Raw genomic sequence first — 17,428 nt, 5'->3', positions numbered from 1 at the left:
GTGTCAACGTAGCAGTGTGGTTCCTCGACAGAGTTCTAGAGGTAGTAGACATGTCCCTCAACTGCAATAGGATCACTTCCTATTTGACAGGCAGAAAAATATTATATATTTTCTTTCATTTTCTGGCCTGCCTCAGGATCTACGTGGACGCTGTGATCAACCACATGACCGGGTGGTGGCCCACGGGGACGGTGGCCACCGGGGGCACGACCTTCGACGCTGGCTCCGAGTCCTACCCGGGCGTGCCTTACTCCGCCTTTGACTTCAACGACGCCAATTGCTATACGGCCTCCGGCACCATTGAAAACTACGGCGACGCCGAGCAGGTCAGAACCAGTAGCCACACTCCGGCATAACACATTCATAAGGACATATCTGTGTGTGTGTGTGTGTGTGTGTGTGTCTGTGTGTGTGTCTGTGTGTGTGTGTGTGTGATAACCTTTCTGAATGCCAAACAATCGTCTGTTGTTATTCAACAGGTGCGTAACTGCAAACTGGTGGGCTTGAACGACCTGAACCAGGGCACCGAGTACGTCCGAGGCAAGATCCTGGAGTACCTCAACACCCTGACCAGCTGGGGAGTGGCGGGCTTCCGCATCGACGCCACGAAACACATGTGGCCCGGTGACCTACAGGTCAGGAAACGGGAACCAAGCGTTTACCTTCTGTAATACCACGAAACATGGATGACCATATTCACCCACACAACTTGCTGAGAGATGCATCGTCATTTGATCATCTGAGACTATCAGTGTGGGAAAACAATGACAATGGTGTCTGTATCATGATGCTTTCCTGCCCGTAATTAACTTCAAGGATTATTATGTCATTGACGAATTCTTGTCATATAAATTCATATACTGTCATCCATCGCATGTCTCTCCTATGGTACTTTCCTTGTCATGACTCGCTATCGCCATGCGCCGGAGTTAAGTAGCTGTCATGCGGCGGAGTTAAGTAGCTGTCATGCGCCGGAGTAGTGGCTGTCATGCGCCGGAGTTAAGTAGCGGTCATGCGGCGGAGTTAAGTAGCTGTCATGCGGCGTAGTGGCTGTCATGCGCCGGAGTTAAGTAGCTGTCATGCGGCGTAGTGGCTGTCATGCGCCGGAGTTAAGTAGCTGTCATGCGCCGGAGTTAAGTAGCTGTCATGCGCCGGAGTTAAGTAGCTGTCATGCGGCGGAGTAGTGGCTATCATGCGCCGGAGTTAAGTAGCTGTCATGCGCCGGAGTTAAGTAGCTGTCATGCAGTGGAGTTAAGTAGCTGTCATGCGGCGGAGTAGTGGCTATCATGCGGCGGAGTTAAGTAGCAGTCATGCGGCGGAGTTAAGTAGCTGTCATGCGGCGGAGTTAAGTAGCTGTCATGCGGCGGAGTAGTGGCTGTCATGCGCCGGAGTAGTGGCTGTCATGCGGTGGAGTAATGGCTGTCATGAGACACAGTAATAGCAGTCATGCGACGAGGTAATGACTATATACAGATGTATGTGTAGTAACTCAGTTATCTGGGACAGATCATCTTCGAGAGCCTGGACGACCTCAGCACCGAGTACTTCGAAGCTGGGCTACGACCCTTCATCGTTCAAGAAGTCATTGATCTCGGTAGGTTGACATTATTGTTGCAACGTTTCGTAATATGATATATTTATCCTCTGTTGTATATAATCTATCTTTATGTCCGGTAACGTATCTGAAGCTCATTTTATCTATCTATATACCAATCTATCTATCCATCTACCGCATTAGCGAGGTAACGCAAAGAAACAGACGAAAGAATGTCCCAACCCACTCACATGCACATGTATATACATAAACGCCAACACACGCACATATACATACCTATACATTTCAACGTATACATACATATACATACAGAGACATAGACATATATACACATGTACATATTCATACATGCTGCCTTCATCCATTTCCGTCGCCACCCCGCCAAACATGAAATGGTACACACCTCCCCTCGCGCGCGCGCGAGGTAGCGCTCGGAAAAGATAACAAAGGCCACATTCGTTCACACTCAGTCTCTAGCTGTCATGTATAATGCACCGAAAGCACAGCTCCCTTTCCACATCCAGGCCCCATAAAGCTTTCCATGGTTTACTCCAGACGCTTCACATGCCCTGGTTCAATCCATTGCCAGAACGTTGACCCCAGTATACCACATCGTTCCAATTCATTCTATTCCTTGCACGCCTTTCACCCTCCTGTATGTTCAGGCCCCGATCGCTCAAAATCTTTTTCACTCCATCATTCCATTTCCAGTTTGATCTCCCACTCCTCGTTTCTTCCACCTCTGACACCTCTGTCAATCTTTCTTCACTCATTCTCTCCATGTGACCAAACCATTTCAATACACCCTCTTCTGCTCTCTCAACCATAATCTTTTTATTACCACACATCTCTCTTACCATTTCATTACATATTCAATCAAATCACCTCACACCACATACTTATGTTGCTGAAGTCTAATTTCTATGTTGGGCAGACTGGTAAGGATTTTTCTGTTAGTTCATCCCAACACTCACTACCCTTTCTAATCTGCCCACCTCCCACCTTTCTCATGCCACAGGCATCTTTTCCGCAAGCCATCACTATTTCCCTAGATACATCCCATTCCTCCTCCACTCCCCTTACGTCATTTGCTCTCACCTTTTTCCATTCTGCACTCAATCTCTCCTGGTACTTCCTCACGCAAGTTTCCTTTCCAAACTCACTTACTCTCGACACTCTCTTCACCCCAACATTCTCTTTTCTTTTCTGAAAACTCTACATACTTTCATCCTTGCCACCACAAGATAATGGTGAGACATCCCTCCACTTACCCCTCTCAGTACATTAACATCCAAAAGTCTCTCTTTCACGCGCCTACCAATGTACATACCCACACTTGCCGCCTCCATCCATTCCCGTCACCACCCCGCCACACACGACATAGCATCGCCCCCCCCCCCCTTCTCTAGCGATTTAGCGAAAGGAATGGACAAAAAAAAAAAGGTTACATTCGTTCACACTCAGTCTCTAGCTGTCATATGTAATGCACTGAAACCACAGCTCCCGTTCCACATCCAGGCCCCACAGAACTTTCCATGGTTTACCCCAGACGCTTCACATGTCCTGCATCAATCCATTGACAGCACGTCGACCCCGGTATACCACATCGTTCCAATTCACTCTATTCCTTGCACGCCTCTCACCCTCGAGTACGTTCAGGCCACGATCGCTCAAAGTCTTTTTCACTCTATCATTCTAACTCAAATTTGGTCTCCCGCTTCTCTTTCTTTCCTCCACCTCTAACACATATATCCTCTTTGTCAGTCTTTCCTCACTCATTCTCTCCATGTGTCCAAACCATTCTAACACATCCTCTTCTGCTCTCTCAACCACATTCTTTTTATTACCACACATCTCTCTTACCCTTTCATTACTTGATCAAACCACCTCACACCACATATTGTCCTCAAATTTCATTTCCAACACATGCACCCTCCTCCGCACAACCCTATCTACAGCCCATGCCTCGCAACCATATAACATTGTTGGAACCACTATTCCTTCACACATATCCATTTTTGCTCTCCGAGATAACGTTTTCGCCTTCCACACATTCTTCTACGCTCCCAGAACCTTCGCTTCCTCCCCCACGCTGTAACTCACTTCCGCTACCATGGTTCCATCCGCTGCTAAATCCACTCCCAGATATCTAAAACACTTCACTTCCTCCAGTCTTTCTCCATTCAAACTATCCTTCCAATTAACTCGGCTCTCAACCCTACTGAACCTAATAACCTTGCTCTTATTTACATTTACTCTCAACTTTTTTCTTTCACACACTTTACCATACTCAGTCACCAGATTTTGCAGTTTCTCACCCGAATCAGCCAATAGCGCTGTATCATCAGCGAACAACTGACACTTCCCAAGCCCTCTCATCCACAACAGACTGCATGCTTGCCCCTCTCCAAAACTCTTGCATTCACATCCCTAACCACCCCATCCATAAACAAATTAACAACCATGGGGACATCACGCACCCCCTGCCGCAAACCGATATTCACTGGGAACCAGTCACTTTCCTCTTTTCCTACCCATGCACATGCCATACATCCAAGGTAAAAACTTTTCACTGCTTCTAGCAACTTACCTCCCACACCATATACTCTTAAAACCTTCTACAAAGCATCTCTCTCAACCATATCATATGCCTTCTCTAGATTCATAAATGCTACATACAAATCCATCTGTTTTTGTAAGTATTTCTCACACATTCTTCAAAGCAAACACCTGATCCACACATCCTATACCACTTCTGAAACCACACTGCTCTTCCCCAGTCTGGTGCTCTGTACATGCCTCCACCCTCTCAATCAATACCTTCCCATATAATTCCCCAGGAATACTCTACAAACTTTTACCTCTGTAATTTGAACACTCACCTTTATTCCCTTTGCCTTCGTACAGTGACACTATGCATGTATTCCGTCAATCCTCAAGCACTTCACCATGATCCATACATAAACTGAATATCCTTACCAACCAATGAACAACACAGTCACCCCTATTTTAATAAATTCCTCTGTGATAATAAATAATACACTCTTGGAGCAAAACATTACGTATCATGAACTGCCTACCAGTTCAGTAGAATGAATTAGGTTAAGCCAGCAGGTCAAACCATTCATACATCTCACCCCAGAGCCAGTGTGTTCAAGTGGAATATGAACCTCCTCACTGACTTTACTGATTCACACATCATGTATCCCATGGCACATTAAGCTGATCCATTACGATTACATTTTCCATTCATACCAACTTCGCACTCTAAATACTCCCGTGACATTCGACCCAAATAACATATCAAAACAGCTGTCATAAGATATACCAGTCACAACATAAGAATCAGAATGTGAATTACTGTACTGTACACACTCGCTTTCTAGTCTCCAGTACGTCACACATTATAGCCCTCTGGTGACCACATGGTGTATCGTGGGTGCGTTCTGTGAGGCATGCTGCTGACGTAGAGGCTCAGAACAGCAGACGACATTTTCAAAATCATTCCATTCGTACGTTGGTCACACATAACAACAACAGCCATCGAACAGGACCATTCATTTACCAGCTGTATCTTCTCGTGTGCACCAGGAGGCGAGCCCATCACAACGTCCCAGTACGTGGGCAACGGTCGAGTGACGGAGTTTAAGTACGGCAAGTCCCTGGGCGAGTCCTTCCACGGGTACAACCCCCTCAAGTGGTTCAGCACCTTCGGCGAGAGCTGGGGCATGGCTGACCGCGCCAACGCCGTCGTCTTCATCGACAACCACGACAACCAGAGGACAGGCGGCGAGATGATCCTCACATTCCGATCCTCCAAGTGGTACAAGGTGAGTCCGAGCTGCCTCTCCTTGTGGTACAAGGTGAGTCCGAGCTGCCTCTCCTTGTGGTACAAGGTGAGTCCTGAGGTGCCTCTCCTTGTGGTACAAGGTGAGTCCTGAGCTGCCTCTTCTTGTGGTATAAGGTGAGTCCTGAGGTGCCTCTCCTTGTGGTACAAGGTGAGTCCTGAGGTGCCTCTCCTTGTGGTACAAGGTGAGTCCTGAGGTGCCTCTCCTTGTGGTACAAGGTGAGTCCTGAGGTGCCTCTCCTTGTGGTACAAGGTGAGTCCTGAGGTGCCTCTCCTTGTGGTACAAGGTGAGCCCTGAGGTGCCTCTCCTTGTGGTACAAGGTGAGTCCTGAGGTGCCTCTCCTTGTGGTACAAGGTGAGTCCTGAGCTGCCTCTCCTTGTGGTATAAGGTGAGTCTTGAGGTGCCTCTCCTTGTGGTACAAGGTGAGTCCTGAGGTGCCTCTCCTTGTGGTACAAGGTGAGCCCTGAGGTGCCTCTCCTTGTGGTACAAGGTGAGTCCTGAGGTGCCTCTCCTTGTGGTACAAGGTGAGTCCTGAGGTGCCTCTCCTTGTGGTACAAGGTGAGTCCTGAGGTGCCTCTCCTTGTGGTACAAGGTGAGTCCTGAGGTGCCTCTCCTTGTGGTACAAGGTGAGTCCTGAGGTGCCTCTCCTTGTGGTACAAGGTGAGTCCTGAGGTGCCTCTCCTTGTGGTACAAGGTGAGTCCTGAGCTGCCTCTCCTTGTGGTACAAGGTGAGTCCTGAGCTGCCTCTCCTTGTGGTACAAGGTGAGTCCTGAGCTGCCTCTTCTTGTGGTATAAGGTGAGTCTTGAGCTGCCTCTCCTTGTGGTATAAGGTGAGTCTTGAGCTGCCTCTCCTTGTGGTATAAGGTGAGTCTTGAGCTGCCTCTCCTTGTGGTACACGGTGAGTCCTGAGCTGCCTCTCCTTGTGGTACAAGGCGAGTCCTGAGCTGCCTCTCCTTGTGGTACAAGGTGAGTCCTGAGCTGCCTCTCCTTGTGGTACAAGGCGAGTCCTGAGCTGCCTCTCCTTGTGGTGCAATGTCTGTGGTCAGTAACCCTGAAAGCAGTGCTTAAGACAGTGTCCAGCCACGAGACACAATAGGGTCAGGGTCCAGGTCAGGGCGTCGGACCCGATTTTCAGGTCAGCCTCGCCCTAGACCTAATTTGTAAGTCTAAGGCAGGACGACATCCTCTCGCGGTGAGAGGGCAGCGCTGGCCCAAGATTCAGCGACCTAAATCATTGGTAAAATCTGGATATAAGACGACTTACTGACCCGACTCACACGAGGCCAGGACACGCCGTGAACCATCTGTAGAGAGAAAAGTCTCAAAGAATTCGTTGCATCCTAAACTTTAGTGGTTACACGACTGTTTAAGCGTGTTCTTGCCAGTAAGTGCATTGCCAACTTTCATGTAAGGTAACGTTCCACAAACCAGTGGCAGTATGAACTAACTGGGCCAGATGATGAATGTATGTCTCGTTACGGAGAAGGTTGATGAAATGTGTACAGTATGGTAGGAATTTTACAAGGATCATTTTGCAAGAAAACGAATAAGGAATGGAAGGAAAATGGTACAGAATCAGGAAACAGATACTTGAAATGGTCGACGCCAGCCAACCGAGTCTCGATTCCGCAGATATTGATGAGAAAACCGATCAAAACCCCTGACATAGCCTGAGTGAGGAGCAAACACTTTGCATGTTGCTGCTGTTAAAGTTATCCACACGTCACTGAAAAACGAAGGTAGGGTTGACGTGTTTGTATACCTGTACGTGTGACAGTATATTATCTTCGGTAAGACTGCTGGCTACTGGGTTAAGTGAGCCTGAAGGGGTATGACCGGTCGAGACCCCCGCTGCTCATGGACGTTAGACGAAGGATAATCCAATACTGGGAATCAAATAGTTATTCCCATATTACTGGGTAGTATATGCAGGCGAGTGGTTAGCATGCCCAGCTACCACACAGATGGTACGGGAATTTAATCCTTGCCTCCAGCAATATATATATATATATATATATATATATATATATATATATATATATATATATATATATATATATATATATATATATATATATATTGGAAAGAATTACAATTTTGCGCGTGATCAAAATATTCCTGTGAGTCCACGGGGAAAATGAAACACGATAAGTTCCCAGGTGCACTTTCGTGTAACAATCACATCATCACGGCAGACACAAGAGAGAAAAATACGACGATGTCTCGGACAATCACATGTTTACCAAATGGCGTCCTAGCTTCGTCTCTTTGATGTATATCAAGTGACTTATATCTCTCTCTTGTGTCTCCCCTGATGATGTGATTTTTACACGAAAGTGCACTTGGGAACTTATCGTGTTTCATTTTCCCCGTGGACTCATAGGAATATATATATATATATATATATATATATATATATATATATATATATATATATATATATATATATATATATATATAATATATATATATATATATATATATATATATATATATATATATATATATATATATATATATATATATATATATATATATATGTATATATATATATATAATATATATATATATATATATATATATATATATATATATATATATATATATATATATATATATATTATTTTTTTTTCATTATACTTTGTCGCTGTCTCCCGCTTTAGCGAGATAGCACAAGGATACAGACGAAAGAATGGCCCAACCCACCCACGTACACATGTATATACATACATATCAACACAAGCACATACCTATACATTTCAACGTATACATATATATACATACACAGACATATACTTATATACACATGTACATAATTCATACTTGCTGCCTATATTAATTCCCGTCGCCACCCCGCTACACATGAAATGACAACCTCCTCCCTCCGCATGCGCGCGAAGTAGAGCTAGGAAGAGACAACAAAGGCCACATTCATTCACACTCAGTCTCTAATTGTCATGTATAATGCACCGAAACCACAGCTCCCTTTCCACATCCAGGATCCACAAAATTTTGCATGGTTTACCCCAGACGCTTCACATGCCCTGGTTCAATCCATTGACAGCACGTCGACACCAGTATACCACATCGTTCCAATTCACTCTATTCCTTGCACGCCTTTCACCCTCCTATATGTTCAGGCCCCGATCGCTCAAAATCTTCCTCATTTCATCCTTCCACTTCCAATTTGGTCTCGCACTTCTCCTCGTTCCCTCCACCTCTGACACATATATCCTCTTGGTCAATCTTTCCTCACTCATTCTCTCCATGTGACCAAACCATTTCAAAACACCCTCTTCTGCTCTCTCAACCACACTCTTTTTATTACCACACATCTCTCTGACCCTTTCATTACTTACTCCATCAAACCACCTCACACCACATATTGTCCTCAAACATCTCATTTCCAACACATCCACCCTCCTCCACGCAACTCTATCTATAGCCCACGCCTCACAACCATACAACATTGTTGGAACCACTATTCCTTCAAACATGCCTATTTTTGCTTTCCGAGATAATGTTCTCGCCTTCCCCATATTTTTTCAACGCTCCCAGAAATTTCGCCCCCTCTCCGACCTTGTGACTCACTTCCGCTTCCATTGTTCCATCCGCTGCCAAATCCACTCCCAGATATCTAAGACACTTCACTTCCTCCAGTTTTTCTTCATTCAAACTTACCTCCCAATTGACTTGTCCCTCAACCCTTCTGTACCTAATAACCTTGCTCTTATTCACATTTACTCTCAGCTTTCTTCTTTCACACACTCTACCAAACTCAGTCACCAGCTTCTGTAGTTTCTCACCCGAATCAGCTGACTCACTTCCCAAGCCCTCTCATCCACAAAAGACTGCATACTTGCCCCTCTTTCCAAAACTCTTGCATTTTCCTCCCTAACAACCCCATCCATAAACAAATTAAACAACCATGGAGACATCACACACCCCTGCCGCAAACCGACATTCACTGAGAACCAATCACTTTCCTCGCATCTCTATCACCTCTATCATATGCTTTCTCCAGATCCATAAATGCTACACACAAATTCATTTGCTTTTATATATATATATATATATATATATATATATATATATATATATATATATATATATATATATATATATATATTTTTTTTTTTTTTCAAACTATTCGCCATTTCCCGCATTAGCGAGGTAGCGTTAAGAACAGAGAACTGGGCCACTGAGGGAATATCCTCACCTGGCCCCCTTCTCTGTTCCTTCTTTTGGAAAATTAAAAAAAATTGAGAGGGGAGGATTTCCAGCCCCCCGCTCCCTCCCCTTTTAGTCGCCTTCTACGACACGCAGGGAATACGTGGGAAGTATTCTTTCTCCCCTATCCCCAGGGATAATATATATATATATATATATATATATATATATATATATATATATATATATATATATATATATATATATATATGAAGGTGAAGTCGCACTTCAGTAGGAGTTCATACAATTTTATCTAACATGTAATTTTTCTATACATGTGGCACGACATGTTTCGTGGAGACACTCCACCTCATCATCAGGTACTAGTACTTAACAAAGTTATCTAAATCCCAACATCACACATGAGTCCCGCCGTCCAGCACCAGTCTTTATAGACCAACCATTGTCTGCTTTGTCTGGCAGTAACCGTTGTGAGGGAGAGTGATTAAGGGGTGTCACGTGGCGGGGGTTGACCTGGTTAGCTGGGTGTGTGTCTTGAACAATTTTTTTTTCTATGTTTTCGTGTTTTGTCAATTCTCTCATAATGATTTGGTGCAATCCTTCATGTATCAATGCTGTAATCCTAAAAGGATCGATGCTGTAATCCTAAAAGGATCGATGCTGTAATCCTAAAAGGATCGATGCTGTAATCCTAAAAGGACCGATGCTGTAATCCTAAATATATCACAGCTGTAATCCTAAACGTATCACTACTGTAATCCTAAAAGTATCACTGCTGTAATCCTAAAAGTATCACAGCTGTAATCCTAAACGTATCACAGCTGTAATCCTAAAAGTATCACAGCTGTAATCCTAAACGTGTCACTGCTGTAATCCTAAAAGTATCACCTCTGTAATCCTAAAAGAAAACTTGCCCTGTGCCCTGCAGATGGCGAACGCCTACATGCTGGCGTGGCCGTATGGGTTCACACGAGTGATGTCCTCCTACTACTGGGACCAGTGGTGGGAGAACGGCCAGGACAAGAACGACTGGACGGGTCCTCCCCACGACGACAGCTACAACATCGTGGGCCCCACCTTCAACGAGGACGACAGCTGCGGCAACGGCTGGATCTGTGAGCACCGCTGGAGGCAGATCTACAACATGGTCCAGTTCCGCAACGTGGCTCATGGTGAGTACGTCCTCCACCCACCGCTTCCTGTGTGCCATGGTGTGGCTCCCGCTGCATGTGTCATGTGTTGTATTCGTCCACATATGAAGCAGTGATCCCTGCTTCATAAGTCATGGTGTGGCCTCCTAAAAATCATAACTGTACCTCCAGGTTCCCCACGTAATACCATAACTGTACCAGTAGGTCCCCTATGCAGTACCATAGCTGTACCAGTAGGTCCCATAAGCAGTACCATAACTGTACCACTAGGTTACCTAAGCTGTACCATAACTGTACCAGTACGTCCCATAAGCAGTACCATAACTGTACCACTAGGTTACCTAAGCTGTACCATAACTGTACCAGTACGTCCCATAAGCAGTACCATAACTGTACCAGTAGGTCCCCTAAGCAGTACCATAACTGTACCAGTAGGTTACCTAGGCTGTACCATAACTGTACCAGTAGGTCCCCTAAGCAGTACCATAACTGTACCAGTAGGTTACCTAAGCTGTACCATAACTGTACCAGTAGGTCATCTAAGCAGTATCATAACTGTAGCAGTAGGTCCCCTAAGCAGTATCATAACTGTACCAGTAGGTCACCTAAGCAGTATCATAACTGTACCAGTAGGTCCCCTAAGCAGTACCATAACTGTACCAGTAGGTCACCTAAGCAGTATCATAACTGTACCAGTAGGTCACCTAAGCTGTACCATAACTGTACCAGTAGGTCATCTAAGCAGTACCATAACTGTACCAGTAGGTCACCTAAGCAGTACCATAACTGTACCAGTAGGTCACCTAAGCAGTACCATAACTGTACCAGTAAGTTACCTAAGCTGTACCATAACTGTACCAGTAGGTCACCTAAGCAGTACCATAACTGTACCAGAAGGTCATCTCTAACAATCCCTCGTCAACCCGCCAGGGACTGACATGAACGACTGGTGGGACAACGGTAGCAACCAGATCTCCTTCTGCAGGGGCGACCGGGGCTTCATCGCCATCAACAACGACCCTTGGGACATGAAGGAAACCCGGCAGGTGAGCAAGACTGTGTTTGGCTCCTGGTCATCTTTTATGGCCAACAGAATAGAACCACGACCTTCCTGACGGGGCAGTACTGTACGTCAAATCGAAGGTGTTGAGTCCTGGTTATTCTACTGGCCACCGCAATTGAATATGAAAACCCTATCACTCCTGACGGGGAGCTGACGAACATCAGACCAACGGGGTTGGGTCCTGGTCATCCACATCGCCACACAACACACACGTCTACCTAAAGGGAACGCCCTGTGCCAGTAATGGCACCCCGTGCACACTTATCCGACTTGCGCCAGTAGTCGCACCCCGTGTACACATACCCGACCTGCGCCAGCAATGGGACACCTGAAAATGGGCTGTCGCTGAGCAGAGCCCGTGCCAAAGCCTAGTCTTGGCGAATCTTTTCCCCACAAACACTGGTCACTACGTTTGTCTCCACAACAAACATGTAAACCCTTTCCCTCCTGACGAGGCAGTAGTGAACTGCTTCTAACCCAGTGCTCCCTCCACCCCCAGACCTGCCTGACTCCAGGAACGTACTGTGACGTCATCTCGGGTTCCAAGATCCAGGGGTCGTGCACGGGCAAGACGGTGACGGTGGCCGCCGACGGCACCGCCTACATCGAGATCACGACCATGGAGGAGGATGGTGTCCTTGCCATCCACCGCGACGTAAGCATCATACCACAAACGAGTTCGTACACTTTCCCAAAAAAGTATCGGTCCCTTGGCCTGAAGTTGCTGATGATCTACAACTGGTCGACCGAGGATAACGCTTGACTTCACTGCCGCTCTGACGCACTCTACAACTGCATCAGGGCAGCAGCGATGTCAAGTGTAAACCTCGCCTCGACTACATGTAGATCATTAGAAGCTTCAGCCCCGGGACCGATACTTCTTTGACAGAGTGTACATTAACACAGATGAAACTAAAGATGTGATAATACAAAAATGATCTGATATATATGATAAAAAACAAAAAAGATAAGAATAGGGATTTGTATGTAGCATTTATGAATCTGGTGAAGGCATATGATAAGGTTGATAGAGATGCTCTGTGGAAGGTCTTAGGAGTATATGGTGTGGGGAGGTAAGCTGCTACAAGCAGTGTAGAGTTTTTACGAAGGATGTAAGGCATTTGTACGAGTAGGTAGAGAGGAGAGTGATTGGTTCCCAGTGAAGGTCGGTCTGCGGCAGGGGTGTGTGATGTCCCCATGGGTGTTTAATTTGTTTATGGATGGGGTGGTTAGGCAGGTAAATGCAAGAGTTTTGGAGAGAGGGGCGAATATGCAGTCTGTTGGGGATGAGAGGGACTGGGAAGTGAGTCAGTTGTTCGCCTATGATACAGCTCTGTTGGTTGATTTGGGTGAGAAACTGCAGAAATTGGTGTCTGAGTTTGGGAAAGTGTGTGAAAGAAGAAAGTTGAGAGTAAATGTGAATAAGAAAGAGCAAGGCTATTAGGTTATTAGGGTTGAGGGACAAGTAAATTGGGATGTAAGTTTGAATGTGAATAAGAAAGAGCAAGGCTATTAGGTTATTAGGGTTGAGGGACAAGTAAATTGGGATGTAAGTTTGAATGGAGAAAAATTGGAGGAAGTGAAGTGTTGTAGATATCTGGGAGTGGACTTAGCAGCGAATGGAACCATGGAAGTGGAAATGAGTCACAGGGTGGGGGAGGGTGCGAAGGTTCTGGGAGTGATGAAGAATATGTGGAAGAGAACTATCTCGTAGTTGTTTAATCACTGAAGTTTAGCCGTTTCTACACTGGTGTGGTCATCATACCTGCAGTAGCAATAAAACATTTTACTCATCTACACATGAAGCAGTGTTGTGCTCGTCCACACGTGAAGCATTGTTGTACTCGTCCACACATGAAACAGTGTTGTACTCGTCCACACATGAAACAGTGTTGTACTCGTCCACACATGAATCAGTGTTGTACTCGTCCACATACGAAACAGTGTTGTACTCGTCCATTCATGAAGCAGTGTTGTACTCGTCCACACATGAATCAGTTTTGTACTCGTCCACACACGAAACAGTGTTGTACTCGTCCACATACGAAACAGTGTTGTATTCGTCCACACATGAAGCAGTGTTGTACCCGTCCACACACGAAACAGTGTTGTACTCGTTCACACATGAATCAGTGTTGTACTCGTCCACATACGAAACAGTGTTGTACTCGTCCACACATGAAGTAGTGTTGTACTCGTCCACATACGAAACAGCGTTGTACTCGTCCACACATGAAGCAGTGTTGTACTCGTCCACACACGAATCAGTGTTGTACTCGTCCACACATGAAGCAATGTTGTACTCGTCCACACATGAAGCAGTGTTGTACTCGTCCACACACGAATCAGTGTTGTACTCGTCCACACATGAAGCAATGTTGTACTCGTCCACATATGAAGCAGTGTTGCACTCGTCCACACATGAAGCAGTGTTGTACTCGTCCACACATGAAGCAGTGTTGTACTCGTCCACACACGAGACATTATCCTGGATTGATCTAACATGAACACTTTCCTTCCTCTCCAGTCCAAGCTGTAGGCGGGAGGGAGTCAGCAACACCCGGCTTTGTGAGGGCAACATCGCCATCCGCCACACACTCACCCAACACTCGCACACAAGTACATGAGATGCCTTCACCGGACGCCGCCGTGTCTCTATAGACGTCCCCACATCAGATAATCATCGTGGTGACGGCCCTAGGGTACCCGAAGTGAGGAAAGTTATAAGGGCTCCTGTGACGCACCTTATACAACAGCTCATGAGGACCCCTGTGACGCACCTTATACAACAATCAGGAGGGGTCCCTGTGACGCACCTTATACAACAGCTCATGAGGGCCCCTGAGACGCACCTTATACAACAGATCATGAAGGCTCCTGTGACGCACCTTATACAACAGATCATGAGGGACCCTGTGACGCACCTCATACAACAGATCATGAGGGCTCCCCTGCTACGCACCTTATACTACACATCAGGGAACAAGAGTACCAGTTTTCCCACATGGGCCACATCAACATCATATGAGACACGCTCTGTCGGTCAAGATGAAGCAATAAAGATATCACACACCAACGCTTCTACTCGTAAAGTAATCCAAAACATTTTGAATAAATTAATTACATTATTTGCCCTAATGTAAGCGTAGAGAATGAGGACATTACTTACGATCTCTGTGTGGTGTGGGATGGACGCTGGTAGACGCTGCTGGTCTGTTCAAGGTGATGAGTGCCGGGGAAGGCAGAGTTAAATGACTCAAGAATTGCATTGTAGGATGGATGAGGTGGCTCCTTGCGTTATCTTGCCTTACACACACACACACACACACACACACACACACACACTCACACACACACACACACACACACACACACTCACACTCACACACACATACACACACACACACACACACACACACACACACTCACACACACACACACACACACACTCACACTCACACACACACACACACACACACACACACACACTCACACACACACACACACACACACACACACACACACACACACACACACACACTCACACACACACACACACACACACACACACTCACACACACACACACACACACACACACACACACACTCACACACACACACACAAACGTACAAAACGATGAAATTCGGATCACATAAATGCAACGAGGATGAGACACAAGGAAAGAAGGACTCATTACGAATATTATCTAGTGGGACTCTGTGTGCGAGAGGGACCTGGGGGTCGACATTATGCCTAACCTGTTGCCAGCGCTCGACCCCTGGGGAACTGTACAGTGGACACACCATCTGCTGGTAAATACTAGATTTGGCAGTTTGGATACAATTACGAGGAAATGTTCAGCAAACTGTTCATTGTTTATATCAGACAAGAACTAGAACACACTTCTCAGGGTGGGTCACATCAGAGTAGGTCACCTGAGGTTGGGTCACCTCAGGATTGGTCACTTCATGGTAAGTCACCTGAGGTTGGGTCACCTGAGGTAGGGTCACCTCAGATTGGGTCACCTGAGGTTGGGTCACCTGAGGTTGGGTCACCTGAGGTTGGGTCACCTGAGGTTGGGTCACCTCAGGGTGGGTCACCTCAGGTTGGGTCACCTCAGGATGGGTCACCTCAGGTTGGGTCACCTCAGGTTGGGTCACCTCAGGGTGGGTCACCTCAGGTTAGGTCACCTCAGGATGGGTCACCTCAGGTTGGGTCACCTCAGGTTGGGTCACCTCAGGTTGGGTCACCTCAGGTTGCGTCACCTCAGGTTGGGTCACCTCAGGTTGGGTCACCTCAGGTTGGGTCACCTCAGGTTAGGTCACCTCAGGATGGGTCACCTCAGGTTGGGTCACCTCAGGTTGGGTCACCTCAGGTTGGGTCACCTCACATAATGAACCACACAGACATACCAGACAAGGTACGGAGCAGAGCAACAATAATAGTACCACAACTAAGCCAGGTGTGAGTTACGGCCGGAGGCTACGTGGTCACAGACCTGGTCGACGTAGTGGAGAAATCAATATGGAGTGAGACATGCTTACGACATTCATATTTCTTAAAGAATATAACCAAGTCGATGATGGACACGTCTTCCATAGACACACGAGGAACCAGAAGACATATCATAAAACTCATCAACAAACTCGGATGACTTTCTGCGGAGGGGAAGTTAGCAGGTTAAGCGAGAGACATCTAGCGGCCTAGTTTTAACCTAACGTCTCCGAGTCTTACGAGAGAGTCAGCTCAGTCTTGCACGGAGGGTAAGACTGTGTCTGTCAGAGTCAGCTCAGTCTTGCACGGAGGGTAAGACTGTGTCTGTCAGAGTCAGCTCAGTCTTGCACGGAGGGTAAGACTGTGTCTGTCAGTGGAGACATGTTATGAAATCAGAACAGCGAATGAATGGAATGAGACACGTATTGAAACTTTCCAATGGGCTCCCACGAGCATAAAAACCCTTTCCCCAAACTGTACAAGTCAGTTATGGATACAAATAAGGTATTGTACACACACACACACACACACACACACACCTGCTTAACCCAGATAAATACATGATAGTAAGGAAGGAGAGAGAATGTATAGAAAGAGGAAGATTAGATCGCTTATTAAATGATTGCCAATGTCACAGGAAATAGTGCAAGGTGGCTCATTCAGATAATACAAAATGGGAAGAGTAGCTGTCGTAAAGACACAATGGTGTTGATATTTCATAATCCTACGACGAATCTTAATGATCCATAACAAACATATGATGATAATAGTGAACGAACAATGAGAATGATACATGATGCAGTAAACCATACGAGTCTTAAGAAATGGTAAATTACTGATAATGATGGAGGATTTTAGATATAAACAGACAGACTGGAGGAATCTGGATTCTCATGGTGATGGAAGTCATGAAGGCACGTTCATACAGGGTATACAGGAAAGTTTCCTACACCATATCACAGAGTATAATAGGATGACAGGGACTTATACACCACCATTGCAAGATCATATCTTCACTCATACTAATACTGATATTGAGAATAATATATATGATACACCAACTGGGAAAAAAATGACCATGTTGTACTCATGTCTGACTGTGTGGTAAATGATGACATTAAAAGA

The 17,428-nt window shown here is 45.9% G+C and overlaps 2 protein-coding genes across 5 annotated transcripts in view; one reads left to right on the top strand and one right to left on the bottom strand.

The window, feature by feature from the left end:
• LOC139750373 (pancreatic alpha-amylase 2a5-like) overlaps window positions 1–14,884 on the top strand; it is a 30,238-nt gene extending 15,354 nt beyond the window's left edge. For all 4 annotated transcript variants that reach the window (XM_071665096.1, XM_071665094.1, XM_071665093.1 and 1 more), the window contains exons 5-12: window positions 137–326; window positions 480–635; window positions 1,507–1,594; window positions 5,147–5,385; window positions 10,523–10,766; window positions 11,676–11,791; window positions 12,308–12,463; window positions 14,336–14,884. In XM_071665096.1, the coding sequence (XP_071521197.1) occupies window positions 137–326; window positions 480–635; window positions 1,507–1,594; window positions 5,147–5,385; window positions 10,523–10,766; window positions 11,676–11,791; window positions 12,308–12,463; window positions 14,336–14,347 (1,201 nt within the window). In that variant the 3' untranslated portion in view covers window positions 14,348–14,884. The remainder of the gene's footprint in view (window positions 1–136; window positions 327–479; window positions 636–1,506; window positions 1,595–5,146; window positions 5,386–10,522; window positions 10,767–11,675; window positions 11,792–12,307; window positions 12,464–14,335) is intronic.
• Window positions 1–17,428, bottom strand: part of LOC139750374 (uncharacterized) — a 195,136-nt gene that overhangs the window by 121,656 nt on the left and 56,052 nt on the right. The window lies entirely within an intron of this gene.

Source organism: Panulirus ornatus, chromosome 9, assembly GCF_036320965.1.
Source record: "Panulirus ornatus isolate Po-2019 chromosome 9, ASM3632096v1, whole genome shotgun sequence".
NCBI classification, from domain to species: Eukaryota; Metazoa; Arthropoda; class Malacostraca; order Decapoda; family Palinuridae; genus Panulirus; species Panulirus ornatus.
The sequence above is the reverse complement of the archived record's forward strand: the minus strand, read 5'-3'. Positions and strand labels throughout refer to the sequence as shown.